We start from the raw sequence: 25,924 nt of genomic DNA, 5'->3' as shown, positions 1-25,924 counted from the left end.
TAAAAAGCCCAGACAACCTACATTATTGAGGATTTTGTGTACATCAGTACATAGGTACAACAATTTTTTTTAATGTAAAATCAAGCATTCATGATTATTACCGTAAATTTTGTTCCCACACACACTAGCCATTCGCTCGTTTGCTAAACGTAAAGCCTAACAAAAGCCGGATACTGTTTATTTTAGCCGGACGCGGAATAGAAAACCTAACTATGTCCGGCTTTTTCCGGACACCTGACAACACTAGGAGTGATTGATGTACTATGCAATGCTATGATGTACAATCACTCCCAATCCCCTCCCATCTATAAGAGGAGAGACCTGATCCTGTAGTGTAGTGGTTCATTATAAAGAGCTGATAATAATGACACGTGACATCGTGCATGTATTTTTGCCATCGTATTGGTATTACAGCTCGATGTCAGGGGCAAACACAACGGTTACAAAAACATAAATAGCGTGAGCTCAAATAAAGTATTAGTTCAACGACTGTGTCGTGCTGTTGGTATATAAACAACGTAACAATGTTTATTGAACTGTAAAAAATTGGTGTTGTAGTCGGCTAATATTCGTTTATTTAATTACACTTCAACACGGAAGTTATAAATTCCACGCAATTCCTTTTTACCCGACTGCAAGAAGGGTTATGTTTTTTTTTTTCGCGCGTATCTTGTATGTATGTATGTATGTAATATTCTTTATTACCATTCTAATTCACTGAACGGATTTACGTAATTATGATATCGTTACATTTGTCTCAATAACCCAAGTGTTCTTAGATAGAACTAAAAAAAGTAACAAGATGACTGTGAGACGCTATAGAATCGAGGTGAAAATTTTATTTTTTCTAATATTGCAATATGGGTATTAAATTCAAGAACTTTTTGTGAGGATTCTAAAATGGTATAACATGGCCATGTTTAAAAAAAACTACAACTAGAAAAACGTTATTTATTAGTTGTCTATAAGTACAAAATACGCGAGGCGGATGACTATAGGTGCGAGCAGGTTTGGGAAGTGAAGTTATAAAATAGACTAAATTAAATATATTGATTATAAAAATCGGCTAAGTGTGAGTCGGATTCGCCCACCGAGCGTTCCGTAGAATTTTTTCAATATTTGCTTAACCTCAGTCCAGAAGTGTAGAAAGCAATTAGAAAACAGTCGGGACCTTAAATATTGGATAGAATGATTTTCTTCTACATTATTTAATAGGTCCCGACTGTTTTCTAATTGCTTCTGGACTTCTGGACTGAGCTTGTTTTTTTCTTTTCAGTTTTTTTATACTTTATGCAGTCGGGTTTTTATATTTGTTCAATTAATTAGATATAGTTATACCTAATGATATTTTATACTAAAGATAAGCTCTAACGCATCAAAACTGAGGCTGACATATGTGAAGTTAGTCGCATAGTAAACATCGAAAGTTATTTAAAGACATACATACAACAACACACCTAAATATTGTCTACAGTGTCGAGTTGTGTGTTTTGGAAGTGTTAAACTATATTATATGTATATATACATAAATATATAATGTAAGTAAACACAAAATTCTGCATGTGTGTGCTAAGGGGCGTCGCTAAATTCGGATCACTTTTTTCGGTGATTTTGTCGTCTCGTAACATATTATGTGTAGGATAAAATAATCATTGGTTATACCTAGTTTGCTGTTGAGTTGCAATCTTCACTTTTATCACAATTTTTTAGAAGATCGCTGTGATTTCTTCAACAGACGGTGGTACATTTCATGTAATTGGTGTTGTCATCTTCAATCATTAGATACGTAATAAGGTATTCTTGATATAAAACACATACACGACTTCAGTTATTGATAGTGACTTGATATTTACACTAATATTAAAAAGAGGAAATATTTGTATTTTTCACTAACGAAAACTACTAGATAGATTTAGAAAATTCTTTCACCAATTGAAAGCTACATTATTATACTACATATATTATCAGGGAATAACATAGAGTAAATTTTATCTCCATACTCCCAAGGGAATGGCAATTACGAGGGTCAAACCGAGAGGTTCTTTTAGTATTACAATATAAAGATCTTTTGTCTTATTTTGGGCCTGTTTCCACTAAAAGGCAATTACATCAATACAAATAGAAATTTGGTCTCAATTAAAAGCGAGGCCTAATGAATCGCGTATCGGCCATCTATTTCCATTTCCCACACAATGCCCTTTTGTTCGTCTATCTTTGAACACAGGCCACTTTCTGTTGATGGAGGCTTTTCCAATTTTTATCAGGTGATTTGAGTAAGAACGTTTTACCCATTATTAGTTCTAGGGTAATGTTATTTATTCGTAAAGAGTATCCACCAATTGCTGTGATGTGTGGCGTGTATAAATGATTTGATAAGAGTGAATCTGTTTTTTTGATTGTTTTCCTGCTGTGACTTCTTAATCAGATACTGTATCAGTGTGACTTGGGCGAGCTTTAAAGCCCTGCTTAAGTTAGCAAAACGAAGGCTGATGATGATGATATTGCATTGTAATATTTGGGAGAGTAAATTCCAAGTTCATCGTATTGATGAACTTGGAATTTACCGTAGTGTCTCGTGTATACAATTATATATCTTCTAAAAAGGTAAAAAACAGAAAGAAAATACTGAAAGTTCATCTTTTTGTATCCTATCATTACGTATTACACTTGCGTGTAGCGTGTAAGTATGTTTGTTCCTCTTATACGCTGGCTGAAATTTGGAATGGAAATAGATTTTACTCTGGATTAACTACTACTGGCTACTTTTCATTCCGGAAAAATCCATGGATCCCGCGGGATTTGTGAAAAACTGTATTCTACGCAGACGAAGTCACAGGCGTCCGCTAGTGTAAAATAAATTTAAAAAGAAAATCGTGCCTAAATACAAAATTTGATTTACATCGTCAAACATTTCACATGATACACAAAATAAATTGCCTGTTTAAACATATATTAGATTATAATCTTTTCTTCTCATCTCATATCTGATTTTACGAGCCCATGAACCGACATGGCCGGCTTAATGTGATTTTAAAAGGACATCTGAAAAGTGCCTTCTGAAAACGCCGCACCATTGATTAAGGTAGCGTGTCCAACATAAAGGACTCAATTCGTGGAGTGGATTCATTTCCACTTGCGTTCATTTTCCTTACCATTACTTTTACATTATTGGCCTTCGTCCTTACGACTGCCACACACGGTCATGTATAGGTACTATAAATCTTCAAAATCTTTATTTACGAAAACTTCATATAAAAAATTAAGATGAAGCCCTGCCTCTTGTACTAATTATACTGTGTTACAGGAGGTAGTGTCTTTCCATTTTCAATGATGCAGATTGATAAACAATTTATATTTAAAATTAAGTTAAAAAAACTATAAATAATATACATATAAAATATATATAATAAAGGTAGTATCAAGTATACAGTGCGTTTGGGGATGAGATAAAATATAATATCGAAACCATAACTATTTCTTTCGATATATTCCAGCTTCATATCCCTTTAAAAGAACAGACAATCAAAAATCACAAAATCTAGATTTTAAAAGCTCAAGGACTGAAATATATAGAATCATATTAAATATTACTAATATTATAAACGTGCAACTTTGTATGGATGTTTGTTACTCATTAACGCCGCAACTACTGAACAAATTTCTTTGAAATTTGGAATGGAAATAGATTTTACTCTAGATTAACACATAGGCTGGAAAAAATCCATGGTTCCTGAGCGATTTGTGAAAAAACTGAATTTCACGCGGACGGAGTCACGGGCGTCCGCTATTAATCATTATATTTAAACAGATAGTGTTTCAGAGTTCAAAAAAAAAAAATTAAAATTATTAAATTTCTTAAAAAAATTCAGTTTTGTTTAAGTCTATTTTAAATTTGATACTTTGGTAAATTATCAACTAGTTTTTTTTTAATCTTTACATATTAGCCCTTGACTACAATCTCATCTGATGGTAAGTGATGATGCAATCTAAGATAGAAGCGGGCTAACTTGTTAGGAGGAAGATGAAAATCCTCACCCCTTCCGGTTTCTACACGACATCGTACCGGAACGCTTAATCACTTGCCGGTAGGACGGTAACTAGCCATGGCTGAAGCCTTCCACCTGGAATTTGTTGTAGTACCTAATATTCTAAATATTTTTATACTCTGTCCCTAGGAAAACCAATGCATGAGGATCAAGATCCTTGGGGATTGCTACTACTGCGTGTCAGGCCTGCCGGTGTCGCGGCCCAACCATGCCTACAACTGTGTCAACATGGGCCTGCAGATGATCGATGCCATAAGGTGATCTTCACGTAGAGATAAGACCGCCTTTGCACACCTCTGCAGCGCAGTTGATAGTACAATTATTTTACTACTTTGAGTTGTTTTACAGGAACAGGCTGTATGGTCACAAACCTTTGCCTGTAATATTCATACAGCATAAAAAAAAATAATTAGCACGCAGCATGTGACATAAATTCTACTTCTTTGTATTTTTGTGATTGACCCAATGTACTTGAAATAAAAAAAAAATTACATCTACAGGGTATGTATCGTTAAATTAAGATATCTTATACTTAGCATTCGCTGTAGTTACAGTTTATTTCATGTAGGATGGTGCAGGTGACAGTTCGTTTCACTCTTGAAAGTTTGCCACGATTCATGATAATACTACGTATTAAGAACGTCATATAGGTGACTGTCACTGTACCCATGCTACATGAAAACACTTTTGATGAAAAATTTGGTATTGCGCACGGCAGCAAATTTATTTACCTCGCGTATCCTTGAAACTGCGCGACACTCAGAATTCTTTACAATCTATATAATATATATCTTCATTAGAATCAGGAATCTTAGAATCCTTCGCTTGCATTCAAAATTCGTTGTAAAAATCAATTTTGCTGCATAGCATAACAAATAACTATTAACACATTGTTATCATTTATGCTTTGTGTTATATTATTCATAGGTTCGTTCGTGAGGCGACCGGGTTCAACGTGGACATGCGGATTGGGATCCACACGGGAAATGTACTATGCGGTGTGCTCGGTTTGCGGAAATGGCAGTTTGATGTGTGGAGCGATGACGTCACACTGGCCAACCACATGGAGTCCGGGGGGATTGCGGGGTAAGTGGCTTGTTGGATTGCCATGGGTAATTGATGGCACGGTATTGCTATGCCATGACATAGTCGATTGAACAAGTTATTAAAAGATTTTCGCTTATTTTAGTTTATTTCGTTTTTTAACCGACTCCAAGAAAAGCAGGTTCAGAATTCGACGCGTATGTTTGAAGACGGTGCCAAAAATACAAAATAAAAATAACTAACTCTTGTCAGTTACTCAGAGAGTTTCTTGATAAAAAATGCAATAGCTTTTTTGTCTCGGAACTCGAACCTTGAACTTTTCAGTCTTAAATCGAACAAGTAAACCAGATCAGCGAAGCAAACAAAAATACTAAGTTTTCTCTCATTACTTACCTATGGTATGTGTTAAAACGCTTTCTCTCCTTAGAGCCTAAAATGCCCGTGTTTGCTTAGTTTGAAGTATTTGCGTATACCTACATAAGCAGCGCAGTTACTTTAAATACTAAGCAAATAACATGTTTGTATGGACAAATAGCAATTTTAAAATGTATACATTCACGATATATCGATAGCTGTGGAAATGTTTACTTTAAATCATGCCTTACATACCTATGCACCTATAGATATCAAGTTTAGTGAACGCGTCGAGCCGACGTTTTATTTTAGAAGGAATTAGTGGAAATAGTAGTTTTATCACACTAATCACACTAATATTATAAATGCGAAAGTTTGTGTGTATGTGCGTAAGTGTGAAAGTGTGTAAGTGTGTAAGTATGTTTGTTCCTCTTTTACGCTGCGGCCACTGAAGCGATTTTGCTGAAATTTTGAATGGAAACAGATTTTACTCTGGATTAACACATAGGCTACTTTTTATCCCGGAAAAATCCATGGTTCCCGCTGGATTCATGAATAACTGAATTCCTCGCGGACGAAGTCGCGGGCGTCCGCTAGTTTTATAATATCTTGACAACCTTCACAAAGTTCATCATCATCATTTACAGCCGATGAACGTCCAATGCTGGACATAGGCCTCTTGCATAGATTTCCAAACTAATCGGTCTCGAGCCGCCAGCATCCAACGGCTTCCTGCAACCCGCTTGATGTCCTCGGTCGGTCCACCTAGTGGGAGGTCGACCAACACTGCATTTTCCATTGCGAGGTTCCAGCATCTTAGGATCTTTTACAACTTTCACAAAGTTATAAAATGCTATTTAATTTCTCTTTATTCAAATACGGTTATATTGCTCGCCCGAGCCGTAGGCGAGGGTTACAAGAAAACAGAGGCTGTAATTAACAAAACGCACGTATGTCATACGGCGTTTTATAACTTATTGGCGAGGAAACTATACTTTAAACACACTTTCTGATAATTAATATGCATTTTGGCTTGCTTTCCTTATGACGATATTTTTGTACTCTTGTAACTATCTATCGACTGATTTATTGGGCAAGAGGACTGGGACTTCTGGCGGTGTTGAATTTATAAATTAATCAGTACCATTTTCAAATAAAAACAATACAATGAAAAGGAAAAGCGCGCAGAATATTTTTTATTATTTCACAAATTAGCAACGCGCACGCACCAGCGCTTTTGAAACTGATTAGAAAAAAAAAAAATGGATCAAGGTCAAATACTTGCAACTATGAGTACCTAATTGGAAAAGAAAAAAAAGAATTGATCAAAGTCAAAGAAAAGTTGACCAACGTTTTTTTTATAAAAAGTAAAAAAAAAAAAAACTTTTATATTTCAGTCGGGTGCACATCACAAAAGCCACGATGCTGCAGCTGGGAGGCAAGTTCGAGGTTGAGCCAGGAGACGGCGCCTCCAGGGAGGGGTACCTCGCTGACCACAAAGTGGAAACTTACCTGATTGTACCGCCAAAGGTTAGTGAGACGTTGAACTTTATTATGCACGACTTGGGAACTGGTGAACGCGTTACGAAAATTATAATCGGGCGACAAGAACGGACGTTGAGAGTGCGAAGAAGAAGTTTTACTTCAGTCATCAGTCAGTTCATTGGGCCAGCGTGGTGGATTATTGGCCTAACCCCTCTCATTCTAAGAGGAGACTCGAGCTCAGCAGTGAGCCGAATATGGGTTGATTAAGATAATTGTACCAAATCAATACCTACATCATCTTGTACATAATATAAATTGAATTGTTTGTCTGTGTTTTCTTATATAGGTACTTGAAAATTTGTCTGTCGGTCTAACTGGGATAATCCCAAAACATTTGAACCAATTTTAATGGAACATTCACTATAAAATAGAAGTGCTTACTAAGCAATATAAATGCTACTTTTTGTCACGGCATTTCTTCGGGATCGAGATTGGAAACCCGCGTAATTGTAGAATACCAATCGGACGAACACGTCATCGTCCGCTAGTATTCAAGTAAATTGTGATATGTACTTAAACAGAAAGGTCAGGTCAAAGGTGATATAATAATCCGGGCCCAATGTTAAACAATTACTTTATTGTAACATCAGGGTAGCCATCATTTGTCACGTCACGCTAAAAGCATCATTGTTCAATGACGTCGACTCATCAATCATGCGACAATGTAGAACACAATAACTTAGGTATATTGTGATATAAGTACCAACCCAATAAAAACACTAAATAACTAAGTTTGATACTTATGCTCCAAACGCTTATTACAGCCAATCTTAGAATAATAATAATTCTTACTCTAAGATTGGCTTTAACAAGCGTTCCTCTGCTACATTTTCCCACCATAAGTCTTTTTGCTATTCTATTTGTTAAGTGTAGCCAAATCTAGACTAACATTTTATACAGGTAAATCAGAACTACTGATATTTCTACGGGAACGGGAAAATTGCGGGTGAAACCGCGTGAAACTGCTAGTATTGTAGCAGTATAAGTATGAAAATAAAAACAAAACATAAATGTGAAATAGGAGTTGTTTGTTTTTCTTGTGTTTCAACAATAAATACGAGTATGACAGTGACTTAACACAAGGACAAGGAAAAAAATATATTTTTGAAATTTCTGAAGTGAAAAACTCTGCAGTTTTTTTGTTTTATTTTCCAGGGAGCACCAGATTAATTAAGATTGTGGATTACCTTTTACTATTTTTTACTTTCACACGTGAGGGGCCCCTTGTCATTGAAACGGCAGTAGTATTGTTTTTGATGCATTGAAATATTGAAATTTCGTTGAATAGTTTCCAAAATAAACGTAAACAAGACTCAGTTTCTAATCTTTTATCAAAGAGTATATCTAGATATTAAGGTCTCGAAATATGTGACAAATTTCATCAATATTGCAATATCATTAAACCTAAGAGCATTTGCATAATTAAACATGGAGGTAATGCTTTTTAATCCCTTTATAGGGATGCGCATTTTGTGATGAAGCAGAGACGCGTATTATGACCTAGTTGCAAACAGGGTTCGATAATAAAAAAACAAATTATTCAAGCGAATTCATATCACAACTATTTATGCTACTGTAAAAATGCACATGCCGTCTTACCTACGAGTAAGTGCTATTTACTGATAGATTTGAAGGCGGTGCATATCCTCTACCGTTTTGGAAGTCGGTTAAAAGCGAACGCTTTTGGCTTATCTCTCAGAATATTTGGACCTATCATCAGTATAGCAATATGGAACTTAAATTCACCAATTCACCACGCTACTCGAATGCGGGTTGTCGGACCCACCGAGTAATAAATGTATCATCATCATCATCATTAACAACCCATATTCGGCTCACTGTTGATCACGAGTCTTCTCTCAGAATGAAAGGGGTTAGGCTAATAATCCAACACACTGGCCCGATGCGGATTGGCAGACTTCACATAAAAGTGTTTGCAGTAGAAAAAGTTAAACTTTTATTTGTAAGACATACTCTACAGTGTAGAGATGTCGTACTATTTACGGGACATCCTGTATATTTCATTGAAACCGAACAAAAAAATTAAATGAAAAATAATAATCCAGAACGGAAGTAATTTCGGGCTTTGGCAAAATTTTGACTCTGATAGAGTTATCTTTTGAAAATAATAATTATTCATTATCACATTTTGTTATCCGGAAAACGCCACGGGCAAGAGCTTCGTCATCACAAAGGTTTTTTATCAGAAAATAAAATATCAAAGGCTACACTCAAACAGGGTTATTGGAGGCGTTAATTACAGTGCTTTTATCAAATTCCGACGAAAATACAAATTGTAATTAAGCTTTTGAACTCTTAAAACAAGATTTGTTTTGGTCGTCTTGTTAATTTTACCCTTCAAAAGTTGAAAAGTTCACAATCTCTAAGAAATTACGTGCTTGTATTTTTTGCTAACTAAGAAGTTGTAGACAATTTTTCATTTGATTTTCATCTCTTAGAATAATTTTGACTAAGGATCTGAGTTTTTTTAATTTATTAAAAATACCTAGCGATCCTGCCAATACATATCGTCACTTTACAACCAAATTCAAAAAATATTTTCATCATGTTCTCTATGAACGAAAGAAAGCAGTGGGATCTCGGATCAAAATGGGGTAAACTTACCTCGAACAGTCTGTACTTCAGCTACTTTTGTGTGAAGTAGAAACAATCTAAAAGCAGCCTATATGATGTTTATAAATATTTATCATAAAATCTGCTATAATAACACAGTGTATAGTAGTAAAAGGTCATATTCACTGGGCTATCAAGACTCAAACCAGTGAATATGACCTGTGCCTTCGATTCCGGAGGGTGTGGTTCAAATCCGATTCGGGGCATGCACCTCCAACTTTTCAGTTGTGTGCATTTTAAGAAATCAATTATCACTCAAACGTGAAGGAGAAACATCGTGAGGAAACCAGCATACCAGAGATTTTTTCTTTCAATTCTTTGCGTGTGTGAAGTCTGCCAACTCGCATTGGGCCAGCATGGTGGACTATTGGCCTAATTGGCCCTCTCATTCGGAGATTTGAGTTCAGTGATAATGGTGATAGTAATAAGTAACTATAGCACTGGCTTACTTTTGGGCCAAGTAGTGATGTGCGTATTTTTTACTGATTTATTTATTTGAGCATATTTTTTGTACTCTTTTCAGAAACCAGGCATACCAGAAAACGGTCGGCTATCAGTGTGCACAGTGGACCGCAAGGCGAGCATTGTGTCTTCAATGTACCAGGACATATCGCCTACGAAGAAGGAGATCAGCCCAGCGCCGTCCCAGCACAGTTTTGTTGAGCCTGAAATGCCTAAAATCACTCGAGCTGAATCTATGCGACACGGCGGAGGTGGGTCCGACGTTAATGTATATTTTTACTAGCGGAATAGACTTCGGCCGCGTGAAATTTAGTTTTTTACAAATCACTCGGGAATCATGGGTTTTTCCGGGATGAAAGTAGTCCATGTGTTATACAGAGTAAAATCTATTTCCATTCCAAATTTCAGCCAAATCAGTTCAGCAGTAGCGGCATTAAAGAGTAACAAACATCCAAATACACATCCATACAAAATCCATACAAATATCCATACAAACTTTCGCGTTTTTATTATTAGTAGGATGAATCACTACCTCTAGAATTATATTTTCCATGATTAGCAAATAGCCATAATATAAGTCTAGAACTAAGCTATGTTAATTAGCCGAACACATTTTCTCCGACTACCTTCCCTCAACAGTACATTAAAATTAAAAGGGCCTCATTATTATCATTATGCACATTTTAAAATGCCGACAAAGTCATGAAATAAAATATTTATATTTTATTATAATCTTCATCGAAATATTTGCTGACACCAAAAAGTTGCACAACAATTTTACTTTAACGTAGGACACTGGACTGTGGTATTTGGAAAGACTTGTAAAAGCCTTTGGGAGTAGGTACATCATCAGTCGATAGTGGACATCACATGGTAATGATGATGATAATGACTTAAATGTCTAGTTAAAAAGCATCTACCTTAATAATTAATAAATATTACCGAGGATCAATAGCAGGGATTTTATTTTTAATTCCAGATCTCAGTAGACGGGCATCAGTAAAGGTGGTTGCGTTTGAGAACAACAACGCTACCAGTCCTGCTGAAGCACTGGGTAACGGAACTGTTGTTAGTAAGCCGAAGAGTCGAAGTGGATCCATCATTGGAGCCATTAGTCCAATTATGGGCACAGGTGAGAAAATAGAAATTGGTGGACCTAGACCATGTCGTTACGGCCGAATAATCATTTATTTCCAAAAACAAAACATTTTTATTTTAAATAAATGACTTATAAGTTCAATTTATTAGTTTAGTTAACGAGAGGTATTATTTTTGTCTTTATAAAGTAGTATTTGTGTCTCACAGGTCACTCTCGTAGATTTTATCCCAAGTTGGAATATCGGAATCAAAAGTAGCCTATTATCCATTTCAAATTTAATCCTGTTCCGTTTACCCATTGAGACATAATTGAGTAACTGAAAAAAACGTCGTTAAGTTTTCTAATATTTCCAATTTGCGCACAACTCTTTTAATATTTCATTCCGTTTTAACGTTTTTCTAAGTATTAAAAAAAAATCTCAAATCCTTCTTATGATGTTACTAAGGGATCGGTTTTATTTTTATGTGTATAGATTTTTCATTTCAGGACTATGTTTTGATGTACCATAACAATTACTTCTTATTTTACTGATAATATCTATACAATTTATTATTTTGTGAACCATCAATAAACCACTATACCTACGGCATTGTCTCTTCAGAAAGTGATTCAGAATCACCGCCCGTGCTACGGGATCTTCAACCAACATTTTTTCATCGAATGTTAAGTACTATGTCTGTGGAATCCCTAAGTTAGTTCTAATTAAATCCTCTCAAACCAGCATGACCACCTGGGATTCAAGATAGATTAGATTTCCATGGCAAAGGTTTATTAATATTATCATTATTATTCTGTTAATGCTAACTATAGTTGAATGCTATTTTATATTGTGCTGATTGATCCAAATTATTGTCAATCAATTTTTTTTCTTTGTTGATAATTCATTCCTGCTATTTTTACCAACTGTGTTTGCTATAAATACAACTATTCTTTGTGAATTAAGTTTAAATAAATTTAAATTGAAATCAGAAATGTAATCTCTAAAGATGAAAAAGATTTAGGTTAAGTTCCCTTATTTTTTGAAACCTATTTATCCCTGAGCTAAAGACTTGAGTCCCCCTAACAGTTTCAAGCTCTCGTATTACAATTTATGCATATACTTAATAACAATGTTTGTTAGTCCAAGTTTTATCTACGTGTTATGTAAGTGTGAGTTAACTTTAGAGTAGTCCACATTGCAAGACATTCTGAAATAAATTCCTTATTTAAGCATGTTATTTTGCACTTTATCATTACCTTCAGTAAGAGTTTTTATGTATACACTTACTGTATCATTATAACTTACGAGCTTACGAGACCAACAAGCTCGCCAAGCTCAGATCTGATGCTTAGTTTACCAAAATTTACCAAACCAATTAACGGATTCAACAATTTATGACAAAGTTTATTTGTATTGGAATACTAGCCCTGAAAAATGAAGACGAGAAAGTCAAAAGGTAAAATTTGAATTTCAAAAATTCTTATCAACAACTTTATAAACTGTCCCAAATAAGCCTCTATATATTTGATTTTACTTTTACTACGATTGGCTCCAAACATGTTATTTCTATAATTTAATTGTCGATTGTCGATTCTATTTGTGATTTTATTTTCCTAGACTTCTTACTTTCTTGATAATATTTCTTTATATATTTTTAGCGACTCCTGGAGTACCGTCGAGATCGCGTCCTTCAAGCAAGATGACAAAATACGTGGAGTGTTGGGGTGCGGATAAGCCTTTCGCAAACATTACTGATTCGACCCTCGCTAAAAATATCGGCATTTCTGTAAGTGATACTTTCCGTTATTGATCAAATAATTTAGTTTGGCCAAAGTAAATAATCTAAAGATTTTTAGACGTTAAAGCTTTAATATCTTACCTACCTTACTTTTTTAAATTACATTGCTACATAATGTAATGAAAATAAAAACAATATTTTCATTAGGCGAGAAAAACGAGTAGGAAGGACAAAGCTTGGAAGAAGGTTGTGTGGATATTAGTTAAATTTACACCAATAGCTATTAATTTGAACTAAAATCTTCGCTCAGATAAGGCTCTAGCAATAGTTACAGAAAATCTCAGATCTTAGCACAATTGTCGCTTTAAAACCTACTTTAATAATTTAACTATTAAGCCCAATAGAATTTGAATTATTCAAATAGATATTTAATGACTATGATAAATGCAACTAATAGATTTTCTTTCTTTAACCATTCAAATTTAGAATTTTTAGCAATTATGTTATCACTTAATTTTTCAGAGTTTGGCAATGATTGAGCAACACCTTCTGCCACAACGAACGTGTTGTGATTGCAGGTAAATTTAACAACATTTGTATATTAATCTTAGAGCAAGTATTAATATTACTAACAATATCTGAAAAAAAAAATTGTTATATCCCATTCCCCTCCAATTACTTGAAAAAGACTGTGACAAGGAGTGGCTAGTGTTAGGAATAGTCCAGAGAGCTGAGATCAAACCACAACCTTTTGGTAATCTTTGGGAGTCCGGCCCCTTTAATACAACAAAACAACAGACAACCGAGGACAAAGACAGAGGAGGAGCAGTGAGCCAAATATGAGTTGATATGATGATGATGAAATAACATTTGGGAACATATTTTACATCCATATTAACATTGTAAAATTTGAAATTTCAGCAGTAACTCCGAAGGGCTACATCGCATCACGTTAGTCTTCAAGAACGGCACTCAAGAGAAGCAGTACCGCAACCAACCCGACGTGCAGTTCAAGTACTACGTCGCTTGTGCTACCGCGCTGTTCTTACTCCTGGCCGCTATACAACTGCTGACCGTTCCCAAGTTAGTTTGATTGATAGACTTGATTTTGAATATCGTCATATTTTACATGCCCAATGATTAGCTAACGATCCGATGCTTGGTCGCTAACTGTAGGCCTCATAAGCAGAGTCTCTCAGTGGGCATCTCTGCTGGTGACCCCGCATGAAAAGCGCAATGTTGGTCGACCCCCTAGGTAGACCGATATCATGTGGATAATAGCGGGGCATCAAGCGTTTTAAGCTGCTGAATGTTGCGGTTTAAAACGTGGAAGTCTTTACATGAGAGTAATTGTCCATCGGCTAAAATGTTGATGATAATGATTATCGTCATATTTTCAATCCTGAAGCTACTATAATAACAGTTAACCAGAGGCGGCCTTAATCTTTGGAAATGTTGGCAATTGTTGACGGCCTCGCGCCTCTTTATACTAGCTACCCACGGCTTGATATACCCACATCCATGCGGCGCTGCTGGCATGACATCGGGTATAACTTATCGTGTTTGGTTCGCGATGTGCATGACGGTTAGACTTGAAGCAAAAATCGCGACCAAAACACGATGGAAGTTTGCTGTTTGGTCATAATTATCAGCCTGTTTAAACGATCATTAAAGGAAATTAAGGATCTTTTTAGAAGAATAGGGATTTAGAGCTCGGAACCAACACACTGCTCTCATGCGGGTTAAATTTGACCCTGTCATGATCACACATAATGAAAAAATTCTTGGAAGGACTAATCTCAAACACAAGCAAGCAGAAGTGGCAATGGGCGGGGCACATATTTCGAAGATCCGATGGCCGTTGGGGTTCCAAGGTGATAGAATGAAGAGCCCGCACTAATAAACGCAGTTTGCTTGACCCCCACCAGGTGGACTGACGACATCAAGCGAGTCGCAGGGATTCGCTGGATGCAGGCGGCTCAAGATCGTGATTTTTGAAAGTTTCTACAAAAGACCTATGTCCTACAGTGGACGTCCATGCAACCACGTACGTTAACCACAGGAGTAACGGTACGAACCTGTATAGTCTTCATAATTTGTTACTTGTGTCATTTCAGAGGCATTGTAATCTACGCGTCGTTTGGGCCGACATTGGTCACTCTACTGGTGTTCGTGTACTTGTCCTGGTCGGACGGACAGTCCGGGGCAATGCTGTCTGACGTGCCGGAGTTCTACGCGGACAACTGCACCAAGCCCGGACAGGTGTATTTCGGATAATACATATTTTAAAGTTTTGTGGCCACAACACTTAAGAAAACAAAGGATTAGTTAATCACTCGATTAATGTTACCCTTTATTATTGGAGGCACTGATAATGTTGCCTTAACAAACAATGATTCTAAATTAAGTAAATGTTCACAACAAATACATTGCTATGAATTTTTAGCAGGCATAAAATTCATAACGCATTGTTAGATCTTTTGCCATAACTTAAGTGCGACTTAATCGTAGAGTTAACATAAACTTAACCAAGGGAAGTAGGGATACATTTACAGAAAAGTTTATGTTGGGAATAAATATATCATTCCTCTATAAACTAGAAATTTAACGTTATACTTATAACTGAATAGATATGAACATATCGTTAAAGCGAATTGAATCGTTATTCTTCCTATTCAACTATTAATAAAATCGCTAAGAAATAAGTAGGTAGGTTATTGATCATTTTAACGAGACAGTTAGAGACTTGTGCCTAATTGTGTAAAATTTGTGTTACAGGTTGTAGCAAGCAACTGCTATATCAGGTTGACAATGTTCGTGATCTCCGCCATCTTAATAAGTGCTTGTGCGATCATTAATTTGGTAAGTTTATAGAAAAGGCTACAATAATATAGGAAATATACTTACAAGACACGGGGATGTGAAATCTGAGAACATGTTAAAATAAAGAAAAGTTTCCATAGCCCTATTCTGTAAAAATGTTTTTTTCTTGAAAATGTGAGTAACTAACACGATACTATAGAAAGGGAAAGATATCGGTGAGTTCGAAATTAGCACTTGCGAGTTATACAAACATTGTTACAGAATAGCCCTGCAAAAGTCGAACACAGGACTTCATGATCCGAAGCCACATAAGTTTGGTGAATACACCAATAACACACAAGAATTATCTGTTTAGATAAGTGGGAGTTTTCATGAAAGTTAAATATGATTCCAGTTTCAAACCTACATGATCGAAGACGTACCAGCCGGAGCAAGTAGCAACATCAGTTGGAACGATACAGATATCATCTCGTTAACATCCATTCATATTGACGTGGATTATGCTCCGGTAAGTAAGCACATCCTACAAAGTGCCGCGATAACTATGGGCTTCATAAGAAGACCAGTATGCTGGAATGGCTTCCCATTTGGTGGATGGAATATATCAAGCGGGTCTTAGGGATCAAGCTCTTAATGAATGCGGTTCAAGACCATGTTAGTGGGAATTCTTTACAATTGTCATATTAAATGTAGTAGCGGACGTCAATCGGCAGATAATGTAGAGTGATGATGAAATAAAAATAAAGGAAATAAAAAAGTCATAATATCTTCAATATACCCTCAGGACAATACCTGCAATACGAAATAAACGTATTCAAGCCAAAAGTAGCTTAATCAGTTACAGAACGAAATCTTGTTATAGCCAGATGTTCCTAATCCTAAAAGTTCGACAGGCACTGATCCTATGAAAATGGGATAAAAAATTTGTTTGATAAGTCAATTAAGTCTCTTAAAATCTTGCAAAGACACCACGCTTCACACTTCTTAGTTTCCGATCATACATAAATACGAGTATAGTAGAAGCATGGGTGACAAAATTTCAGCTTTTATAAAATGTGGAAACTCTGTCCATGACAGACCGTTAGTCCATTATTTGTCATGCATAATTTCAGAGTTACCTGTACAGTTCAGTGCTGACCCTGGCCTCAATATCCGTGTTCCTGCAAATGAGCTTCGTGCTGAAGCTAGTAATGATGCTGCTCACACTGATCCTGCACATATCGCTGTTCGCAACTGCTGACCTCTTCAGCCGGTTCCAGATACAGGATTCCAGTACTGAGTAAGTTCAACTAACAAATATCTAGAACTTATATACCTAAATAGGAATTCTAAGAGAGTTCTACGAGTTTTTTAAATCATTATTTGTGACTGAACTAGCATCTTTCTATTTCCGTCGTTGAGCAGCTTTGATGTGTTTTGGTTAAAAGCATGTTTTTTTTTATTGTTTACAAGTTAGCCCTTGACTACAATCTCATCTGATGGTAAGTGATGATGTAGTCTTGGATGGAAGCGGGCTAACTTGTAAGGAGGACGATGAAAATCCATACCCCTTTCGGTTTCTACACGGCATCGTAACGGAACGCTAAATCGCTTGGCGGTACGTCTTTGCCGGTAGGGTGATAACTAGCCACGGCCGAAACCTCCCACCAGCCAAAATCCTAAACCATGTTAATCCTAGTATTTTATTTTGTACTTTTGAAAATGCTGTAACTTTTCTCGAAAGTGTGCCGCAAACATCCTATGTTTAAAATTTACGAAAAACGAAAAAATTGAAGTCTTTAGGCAAACTAATTTCTGATCCTAAAATTACTACAGTCTGATTTCAATTATTGTAACCTACATTTTCACCTTAATACCATTCATTGTATGAGAGCGGAGGCTTAAGACGTTAGATATTGATTAACAATTTCTTGTGTTTATTTATTCCATTATATTTATTATAATTTTAGTAATTTCGCTGACTTCTGCTTTCAGGTACTCAATGTTACCGTACGCTGCTAAAGCTGGTTTGGTTTTGGTGTTTTTGGCGGCTTTACTTCACATTCTCGATAGACAGATAGAATTCACGTCAAGAACAGATTTCTTGTGGAAAGATAAACTGAAGTTCGAGCAAGAGGAAGTTGAGACCATGAGGGGAATTAATAAAGTAAGGAATTTTTCAATATTGTTTAATATTCACTTTATCTTTTTAGTGGGGAAAGTGCTGATGAATGATTTTTAATCTTCATAGCCCTATGGAAAAAGTGTGTTAAAATGTGTGCAATATTTTTGATTTATTGGCAATTACTAATCACAGCATGTAATTTAAAAATACTTAAGAAGGAGCTTTTATAGTAAATCAATTTATTGCTAAATTAGGATAAGTATCTTACACATCTTTTCTTTGTATTTATATGTTTATTGATTCTCTTATCAGTTTGTTATTTGCATTTATTTCAGATTCTTCTCGAAAACATCCTTCCTGCGCACGTGGCTCAACATTTTTTGACTTTAGTTGCGTCAAAGGTAATTTATTTATTCCGCAAATCTTGTTTCTTCCTCAAATCTTATTTACTTTCTCTCTGGTTCAGACTAGTATAACTCATACTAGGTCAGACTTCAATACTATTATATTTGAGATGTATTTGTGTATTCTCCAAATAGGTATTGGATTGGAGAATCTCTTAAACATAATTACCTGTTTATTGAATCTTCTTGTTCTTCTTCAAATGCCTTTCTATTAGTGCTTAAAATTCTCCTTATCTATAACATGTCATTAAGTCACATCTTTTCTAGGAAGAATTGTACCATGAGAGGTATTCAAGCATCGCTGTGATGTTTGCTTCAATTCCCAACTACAAGGAGTTCTATGACGAGACTGACGTCAACAAGCAAGGCCTCGAGTGCCTTCGATTGCTCAATGAGATTATTTGCGACTTTGATAAGGTAACTATTGTAATAATAAGTAATACTTTTGTAAGATTGTTAAGTTTAGAATGTGCGAAGTATGAAATGAAAATGTTACAGGTCTTGGTTTTTTATAAAGTACATGTCTTAATATGGAAATCTATAGAAGTTAACAGCATTCACGTATAAAATAATATTGTTTGCAGCTATTATTGAAACCAAAGTTCAGTGGTATAGAGAAAATCAAAACTATCGGCAGCACTTACATGATCGCTTCAGGTTTAAGGCCTGGGAAAGAGGAACAAATTGTAAGCAATTTTACTATTTAACTTTCGTTAAACGCCATTTTTTTCCTACCACTATTGCGATGTCTGTCGAATGATTACAATGAAACCTAAAAAATATATCTTTGTTAAAGATCAGATATCCTCAGCAGCTTTTTATAAGAACTTAGCATCAACAGCAATGGTTTTTCCTTCATTTTAAACCTATTGAACTGTGTTGTCATACCTCAAAAGTTACCTATACGATTTATTTGGATGATAGAACGAGATAGTCGGTTGACGGTTCCTTCCTAATAGCTGTAGCGAAGGCTCGAGGAACCCAAACTTGGCTAAAGTTATAATGAAACCTACTGTAATGTGCCTCCTTTAATACTGCTGTGAAGTTTCGAAGCCAATGCTCTACGGTTAATGGACGCTTTTAAGCTGATAGTTTTTTGATTGTTTCTAAATTTCAGGACGGTAACAGCAAAGAAGAGCACACAGTGGCTATATTAGTAGAGTTCGCCATCGCTCTCATGACTATACTAGATCAGATCAACAGGGAGTCATTCCAGAGGTTCAAATTGAGGATAGGTAAGAACTTTTTATGTAATAAATTCCTTATTGCAGAAAATTAAATTAAATGTATTAGTACATGGTGCCAATGATGACCTAAGGATCCGAGACATGGTCGCTAACTATTGGGCCTCATAAGAAGGCTCAGTCTCACAGCGGGAGATTGAGTGAGCTACTCGTATGTTCAGAGTTTTCCTGCCTGATCGGATCAGAAATGCAAAAGAACCAAAGTCATCGACATAGCTCAATGAATTGCGAAGCCAAAGTTTCAATGGGCGGGACATATTATAATTCGAAGACTCGATGGACCTTGGGGTATCAAGGTGCTGGAGCAACCTTCAACCTTCTCCGGATAGCGCGGTGTTTGTCGACACCCTATTAGTTTAACCGATGACAACAAATGGGTAACAGGAAGCTGCTTGATACATGCGGCTCTAGACCACGATGTCAGGAAGTCCTTACAGGAGGCCCATGTCAAGCAGTGGATCTGGGAATGTATTACTTTATCATCATCTCGTTTCCCTTATCGCAATTATGTGGGGTCGGCAAATTATGTCAATCTTTCTTGACAACATTTTTAAGCCTTGTTGTAAAGCCTTAATTCTCAATGAAAGCAATTAAAATATTAGCAATTCCGTTTTTAAATAACGAATTTGAATTTGATTTATGTTATAGGTTTGAGCCACGGGCCGGTAATAGCAGGAGTGGTGGGTGCTCAAAAGCCTCAGTACGACATCTGGGGGAACACCGTGAATGTTGCCTCACGGATGGATTCCACGGGCCTCATGGGGCGGATACACGTCACAGAGGATACAGCTAAGTATGTTTGACTTATTATATGGAGGAAAAAGGGAAGCTAGTATTTTAACTGAAGACTGAAGTCTGAAGTATCTGTTAGGACTAAGGACAGGATCACCTAAAAAGTTTTCAGTATCGATGTACTACAGAACCCAACTCTGCACATGGCCCAACACGTACTTGGTCGATATATTCTATTACCTACATCTTTTCAAAATTTTTCGTTTCTCATAAACATTTTTCTATCGTAGGTGGATTTAAGTCCTTGCAAAAATTAAAAGCAAAAGAGTTACAAAGCGTAATTGCTGCAAATTTCTTACATAAATATAATAATAATAATATAATAAGAATTGCCTTTATTCAGTTAAAAACTTAGCCTATTATCAATATTTCAAAGCAAACTTAATATTTAAAACTTATTCTTACACATTATATGATTCGTATTAGCTTATTCTAGTATTTGTAGTTTGTTCAATTTTTGATAATCTGGTTGCCAATCGGCAAAAGCCTCCTCCAACCGTTTTCATTCAGTTATCATTCTATCGTGAGCCACTCTGTTCCACGTTACTCCAGCTACTTCCCTGATGTCTTCCTCCCATCTCTTCTGCGGTCTGTCTCTTCCCCGTTTACCATCTTCGGGATACCATCCTGACACTCTCCTACTCCATTTCTCATGACCTCGTATCATATGACCAGCCCATTTCCATTTGAGTCTTCCAATTTTCAGTGTTACCTATTATTTTCGTCTTATTTCTGATGAAACTGTTTTATAAACATACATATAGAAGTTAAACTATTTTGTTTCAGAGTACTGATGAATGCTGGATACACGTGTGAATGCAGAGGGCCTACGTATGTGAAGGGCAAGGGGACCCTCATCACGTACTTCGTAAAAACGCCTAACTATAATTAGTTTCAAATATTTGTTAATTCATAACAACTAGGTACATTTTAAATTATAATTAAGTACATCAACCTCATCCTAAAGGAACACTGAACTAAAATCAACAAAAAAATTTTTTTAAAGATTTTTAAAACTTTTACCATGTAACTTTATGGTTGATATATCTTATGGGTATTATTATTTATGAGTAATATTATATTAAATCAGTCTATGAGTAGAAAATATGTTTGGTTAAGTGGTGCCATTTGAAGTAATGCTATAACTCTTCCCATTGCTAAATTCGGCGGAGTTGTTCGTGTTTAAATTAGGCCATCAACAAAAATTCCATATTTGTTATATTTATTACATTATAATAATTATGAGGCTTTATACTTCTGCCTCCGATAAACAGACCCAAGTTGTTCACGTAATAAGTTTAGTGAGAAAAACAATTGTATTTGGAAAATCGTACGTATTTCTCTAAAGATATAAACGATTCACGATTAAACGACTGAACCGATTAAGATGATTTTTTTATGTATAATGATAAATGGAACCTTAGAGTCGAACATAGGCTACTTTTTATTTCGGATAAATCCTTGGTTCCTGCAGGATTTGTGGAAACAAGATTTCTGGCAAGCCTAGTCGCGGATGTTCGCTTGCCTTTTATAAGTATACAAAAAGAATTACAGTTCGTTAGTGTTGCTAGAACTCAAATGACATATTTTTTTCTAAACCTTGTTAAGTTAAATATTAAGTTTATAATAAAGCGACTGGAGCATGTGGTTTAGAAAATAAAATAGCGTAAACCTTAATAACCAGCGAGTTAACAAAAATATTTAAGAACCAAAAAATATTTCATTTTATACAGGTTGCTCGGGAGTCTGTTCCATAACTAGGGGGTTATATTCTTTACTGTTTAAAGAACATGTCTAAAATTAATATTTTCGGAGTAAATAATATTTCTTTTGTAAATAGATCTTAAAATGTGTCCAATATACGCATCCTTATAATTATGACATAGCCAAATTTGACGTATTTTAAAATGCAAGGATAGATAAAGGCGTGTGTTACATGGATAGTCGGAATTATTTGAATTTCTTTGTATCGTTATCTATCTATATTTGAGACACGTGATATTTAATTTCTTCAAATGCCCACAACTGAAAAGTTGGAGGTGCATGCCCGGGATTGGATTCGAACCCACACCCTCCGGAATCGGAGGCAGAGGTCATATAACATAGGAGCACCGCCTTCATACTGATCATCAGGTAGAACATATTATGATGTTATTTTTCACTTTTTAGTTTAGTGGGTACGTTTTTAGGTTTTGAAGTCGGTTGTATTTTTTTTATTAAAATTTTTTTCAGTTAAAAAAAATTAGTATACAGTTCGGCTCCTTTAAGTGGACTCGTCGACCTTGAAGTTATGGGAAATACTGCCGAGCATCCTGTATAGTTATTTTAATAAATTATGATTTTATAAGTTACTTTTTCACTCTTGTCAATCCGCGTATGTGTATAACACACTTTACTAGGTAACATGATAAACTCTCTATTATTTTTAAATAAGGTTATTTTATTTAAATTTATAGTATCTAAAACCCACTTTATTTTTTTAAATAACTTGTAATTATTAAATATTGTAAATATTTTTAGAGAATTCTAATATTTTGTAAGATTATTAAATAATAATAAATTTAAATATTATTTATTGGAGCTATAATAATCGCATGGCGATAATTCTCGTAATAATTTGCATTTATTAACAGTAACATTAAGAATTATTTAATTCATAACTTACTTCTATCACGTGTTCTTAGATAAAAGGCCTATGAAAAACAATACTTTAGGTGATTAATCTGTTGTAATTTTTAATTAGTTGGAAATATTTTATTAGGTTTTATTTTATTTATTACTATTTAAGTAAACGTTTTTATTTTTCTTCGATTATATTAATGTTTTGTATTGTTAATGTAATCAATATTTGCTCATTATTGTAATAAAATATAATATTATGAAATAATATTATTATAGTAAAGTTAGGTACATATATCTTTAATTAAGAAGTTAAGATGACTGTATCAGGAGCAGCAAATATCAATCCTCGTAAATGTTTGCGATTAAATTGCTGAAACATTTCTGTTTCGACAATTTATTTATCATGCCGAAACCACATGGTGTGCACTTGCCCTAAACTCTAAACCACTATACAAGAGTTTGGCTTGATTTTAGAAAATAAATGTCATCGTCCACCAACCCTCATTCGCACAAGAGTTTTTTTTGACAGATGTTAAAAAACCGTCCAAATATAGTATGAAGTTAAATGAAGGTCTATTTCCAACATTCAATAGTGAAAATGCAACACTGCTCGAAAAAAGCGCCGTTTTTTAAAAACGCTGTTGTGTGAACATATACTTGAAAGTATTGTATTTGAACACTTTTTTAACGTCCGTTAAAAAACTCTCGTGCGAATGTAGGTATTCTGGAGGGATATGGGAATATTGGTCAAAAAAAAGGTTTGGCAAGAATGTGATTCCGGCTTTATGTTACGTTGGTTGCGGTTCTTACGAGTACACCTTAGTTGCAATGAGAATCTCATAGTAATTACCTTTACATTATAAGTATTAAATAAATACCGTTAACCTTTGATGTATACAAATGAAAAAATGTCGGCTCTAACAAAAGTGTACAATAACTAATTAGCGAAATATGGGAAATAATTTGAAGAAAAGAATTAAATTTTAATAAAATGATAAACCATTTTGTTTTATTAATGTGACAAGCCACCCTTGATTTATGAAGCCCCTGAAGTCCTATCTCAAGGAAACAAATCTATTAATTAGAAAAAAAAATACTTTAATATTTAAAGCAAAAGCACGTCCGTCTTTTGTAGATTTTGGAGATTAGTCAGTCAAACAAAACATGCTATTCAAGTTCCAGGTCTTCCAAGTCATAACTTCTTCATCAAAGAAGGAGCTAAGGTATCCTATCAAATAGAAAAATAGACAAATTGAACTGCTCTGAATTGGTGTGTAATCGGAATGTCTTGGTTCTCAAATATCTCAGCTCTTGATGTAAACAAACCAGAAATTGCCTTGCTTGTAAGTGCATAATTATTAACCAAGTATTTCTTTAAAATTAATAAAAATTCCATCATCACTTTCTGGATTACAATTGTAGGCGGGTATGCGAAAGTGATTTTATCAATTTTAATCAATTACAAATTCATCGCCAATTTCACGCTACCATTTTGGACGTGCATCTCATTTGGCGGGCGACGGTGAAATGAATTTGAATTTTGAATTTCGAATGCGGATACGAGGCGTTTAATTGGTAATTGCGCCCGACCACCTACGCTCCGCCATTGATTTATATCTTAGTACCGCCTCGGAATATAGAGTATTGTTTATCTATACTTTATTTGGTATCGTGACCTCTATGCAAAATTCATTCGCTTAATTTAATTGCACCGATATGTCTTCGATGAAAAAAAAATATGGTTGTTACGGAAAAATATCAAAATTGCGCGAAGTAAGCCTTAACCGGCAGTTAACAATGAAATAATATTCTGTACTAATCTGGCTTTGTTATTTTTGCATATTATAGTTACTGTACTTTTTTGTGAAAGTGTTTGAGCTGTTGCTGATTAGAGAATAACTACTTTGATAGACATATTTTAATAAAATCAAAATCAAACCTGAATTTAAACTACGTTTATTAAGACAAAACAAATATCAATAAAAGTTTGTAACTGTGACGCTTCCAAATATGTCTTTTGTCACGTACCTATTATGCATTTCTCCAATAAGACTTTTTTTTAAATAATGTATATTTTTTTCGAGTTGAGTCAAGTCAAGCTGTACTGATTAACTGTGTCGTATCAAACTTAAACAAGAAAATTTAATCTTGTTCTAGTCAACATTGTTGGCTAGGTACTACAAATACTAAAATTAAAACTTATTTCGAGCATTTTTACATCGCTTTGCGCTATGCTAACGCTAATGCTGGACAGTTTGAGCTTTGTACACTTTCCGAACTTGATCCGTAACATGGCTAAAGGGTATCTTAAAAATGACCAATCTGTCATCAACATGACGACCCCTAATTGTTTATTATCATTTTAATCACTTTCCAATAAACATCTGCTTGACATTTAATGACACAAATTATAATAATAAATTTGTATTCGTATCGACATTATAATTTTTATACATTGCATTATACGTTCATAATAATGATCTGTCATGGGCCATGGCTATTAAATTAATGCTAGGTACCTGTTCGCATATTGACTGCCTGTCATAATTTTAATTTAACACATTTACACATCGCTGTCATCATTCATTCATCATCATCATCAGAACCCATATTTGGTTCGGCGTTTAGCACGAGTCTCCTCTCAGGATGACAGGGGCTAGGCCTTATTCCACCACGCTTTTTATGCGGATTGGCAGAATTCACACACGCAGAGAATTATAAAATTTCTGAGGTATGCAGGTTTCCTCACGATGTTTTCCTTCACCGTTTGAGACACGTGATATTTAATTTTATTAAAATGCACCTAACTGAAAATTTGGAGGTCGACGAATCGCAGGCAGAGATCACATTTACTGGGCTACCACGTCACTTACTATAATGATGTCATAATATTGTTATAATTTACAATATTTACAGGGTCAATAGCTCAACAGTAAAAAGGTCGGACTCATCGCCGAGACCTGCAAACCCCGCCCGCGGCTGGTCTATTGTCGTACCCACTCCTAACGCAGTCTTTTCCGACTAGCTGGAAGG

General features: G+C 35.2%; 1 protein-coding gene across 3 annotated transcripts in view; it reads left to right on the top strand.

Moving 5' to 3' along the window:
- The window catches only part of LOC112043432 (adenylate cyclase type 2-like), a 164,655-nt gene extending 140,765 nt beyond the window's left edge, over positions 1–23,890 (top strand). For 2 of the 3 annotated variants that reach the window (XM_052885686.1, XM_052885687.1), the window contains exons 7-26: positions 4,176–4,303; positions 4,974–5,132; positions 6,842–6,974; positions 10,147–10,336; positions 11,065–11,217; positions 11,786–11,875; positions 12,823–12,950; positions 13,425–13,480; positions 13,824–13,985; positions 15,020–15,164; positions 15,681–15,764; positions 16,120–16,233; positions 16,838–17,004; positions 17,700–17,871; positions 18,165–18,230; positions 18,501–18,650; positions 18,818–18,919; positions 19,351–19,468; positions 20,126–20,270; positions 21,056–23,890. In XM_052885686.1, the coding sequence (XP_052741646.1) occupies positions 4,176–4,303; positions 4,974–5,132; positions 6,842–6,974; positions 10,147–10,336; positions 11,065–11,217; positions 11,786–11,875; positions 12,823–12,950; positions 13,425–13,480; positions 13,824–13,985; positions 15,020–15,164; positions 15,681–15,764; positions 16,120–16,233; positions 16,838–17,004; positions 17,700–17,871; positions 18,165–18,230; positions 18,501–18,650; positions 18,818–18,919; positions 19,351–19,468; positions 20,126–20,270; positions 21,056–21,161 (2,568 nt within the window). In that variant the 3' untranslated portion in view covers positions 21,162–23,890. The remainder of the gene's footprint in view (positions 1–4,175; positions 4,304–4,973; positions 5,133–6,841; positions 6,975–10,146; positions 10,337–11,064; positions 11,218–11,785; positions 11,876–12,822; positions 12,951–13,424; positions 13,481–13,823; positions 13,986–15,019; positions 15,165–15,680; positions 15,765–16,119; positions 16,234–16,837; positions 17,005–17,699; positions 17,872–18,164; positions 18,231–18,500; positions 18,651–18,817; positions 18,920–19,350; positions 19,469–20,125; positions 20,271–21,055) is intronic. The other variant, XM_052885688.1, reaches the window with a different exon arrangement.
- The last annotated feature ends 2,034 nt before the right edge of the window (positions 23,891–25,924 follow it).

The sequence above is a fragment of the Bicyclus anynana genome, chromosome 15 (genome assembly GCF_947172395.1).
Source record: "Bicyclus anynana chromosome 15, ilBicAnyn1.1, whole genome shotgun sequence".
NCBI classification, from domain to species: Eukaryota; Metazoa; Arthropoda; class Insecta; order Lepidoptera; family Nymphalidae; genus Bicyclus; species Bicyclus anynana.
This window is presented reverse-complemented; position numbering and strand designations above follow the sequence as displayed.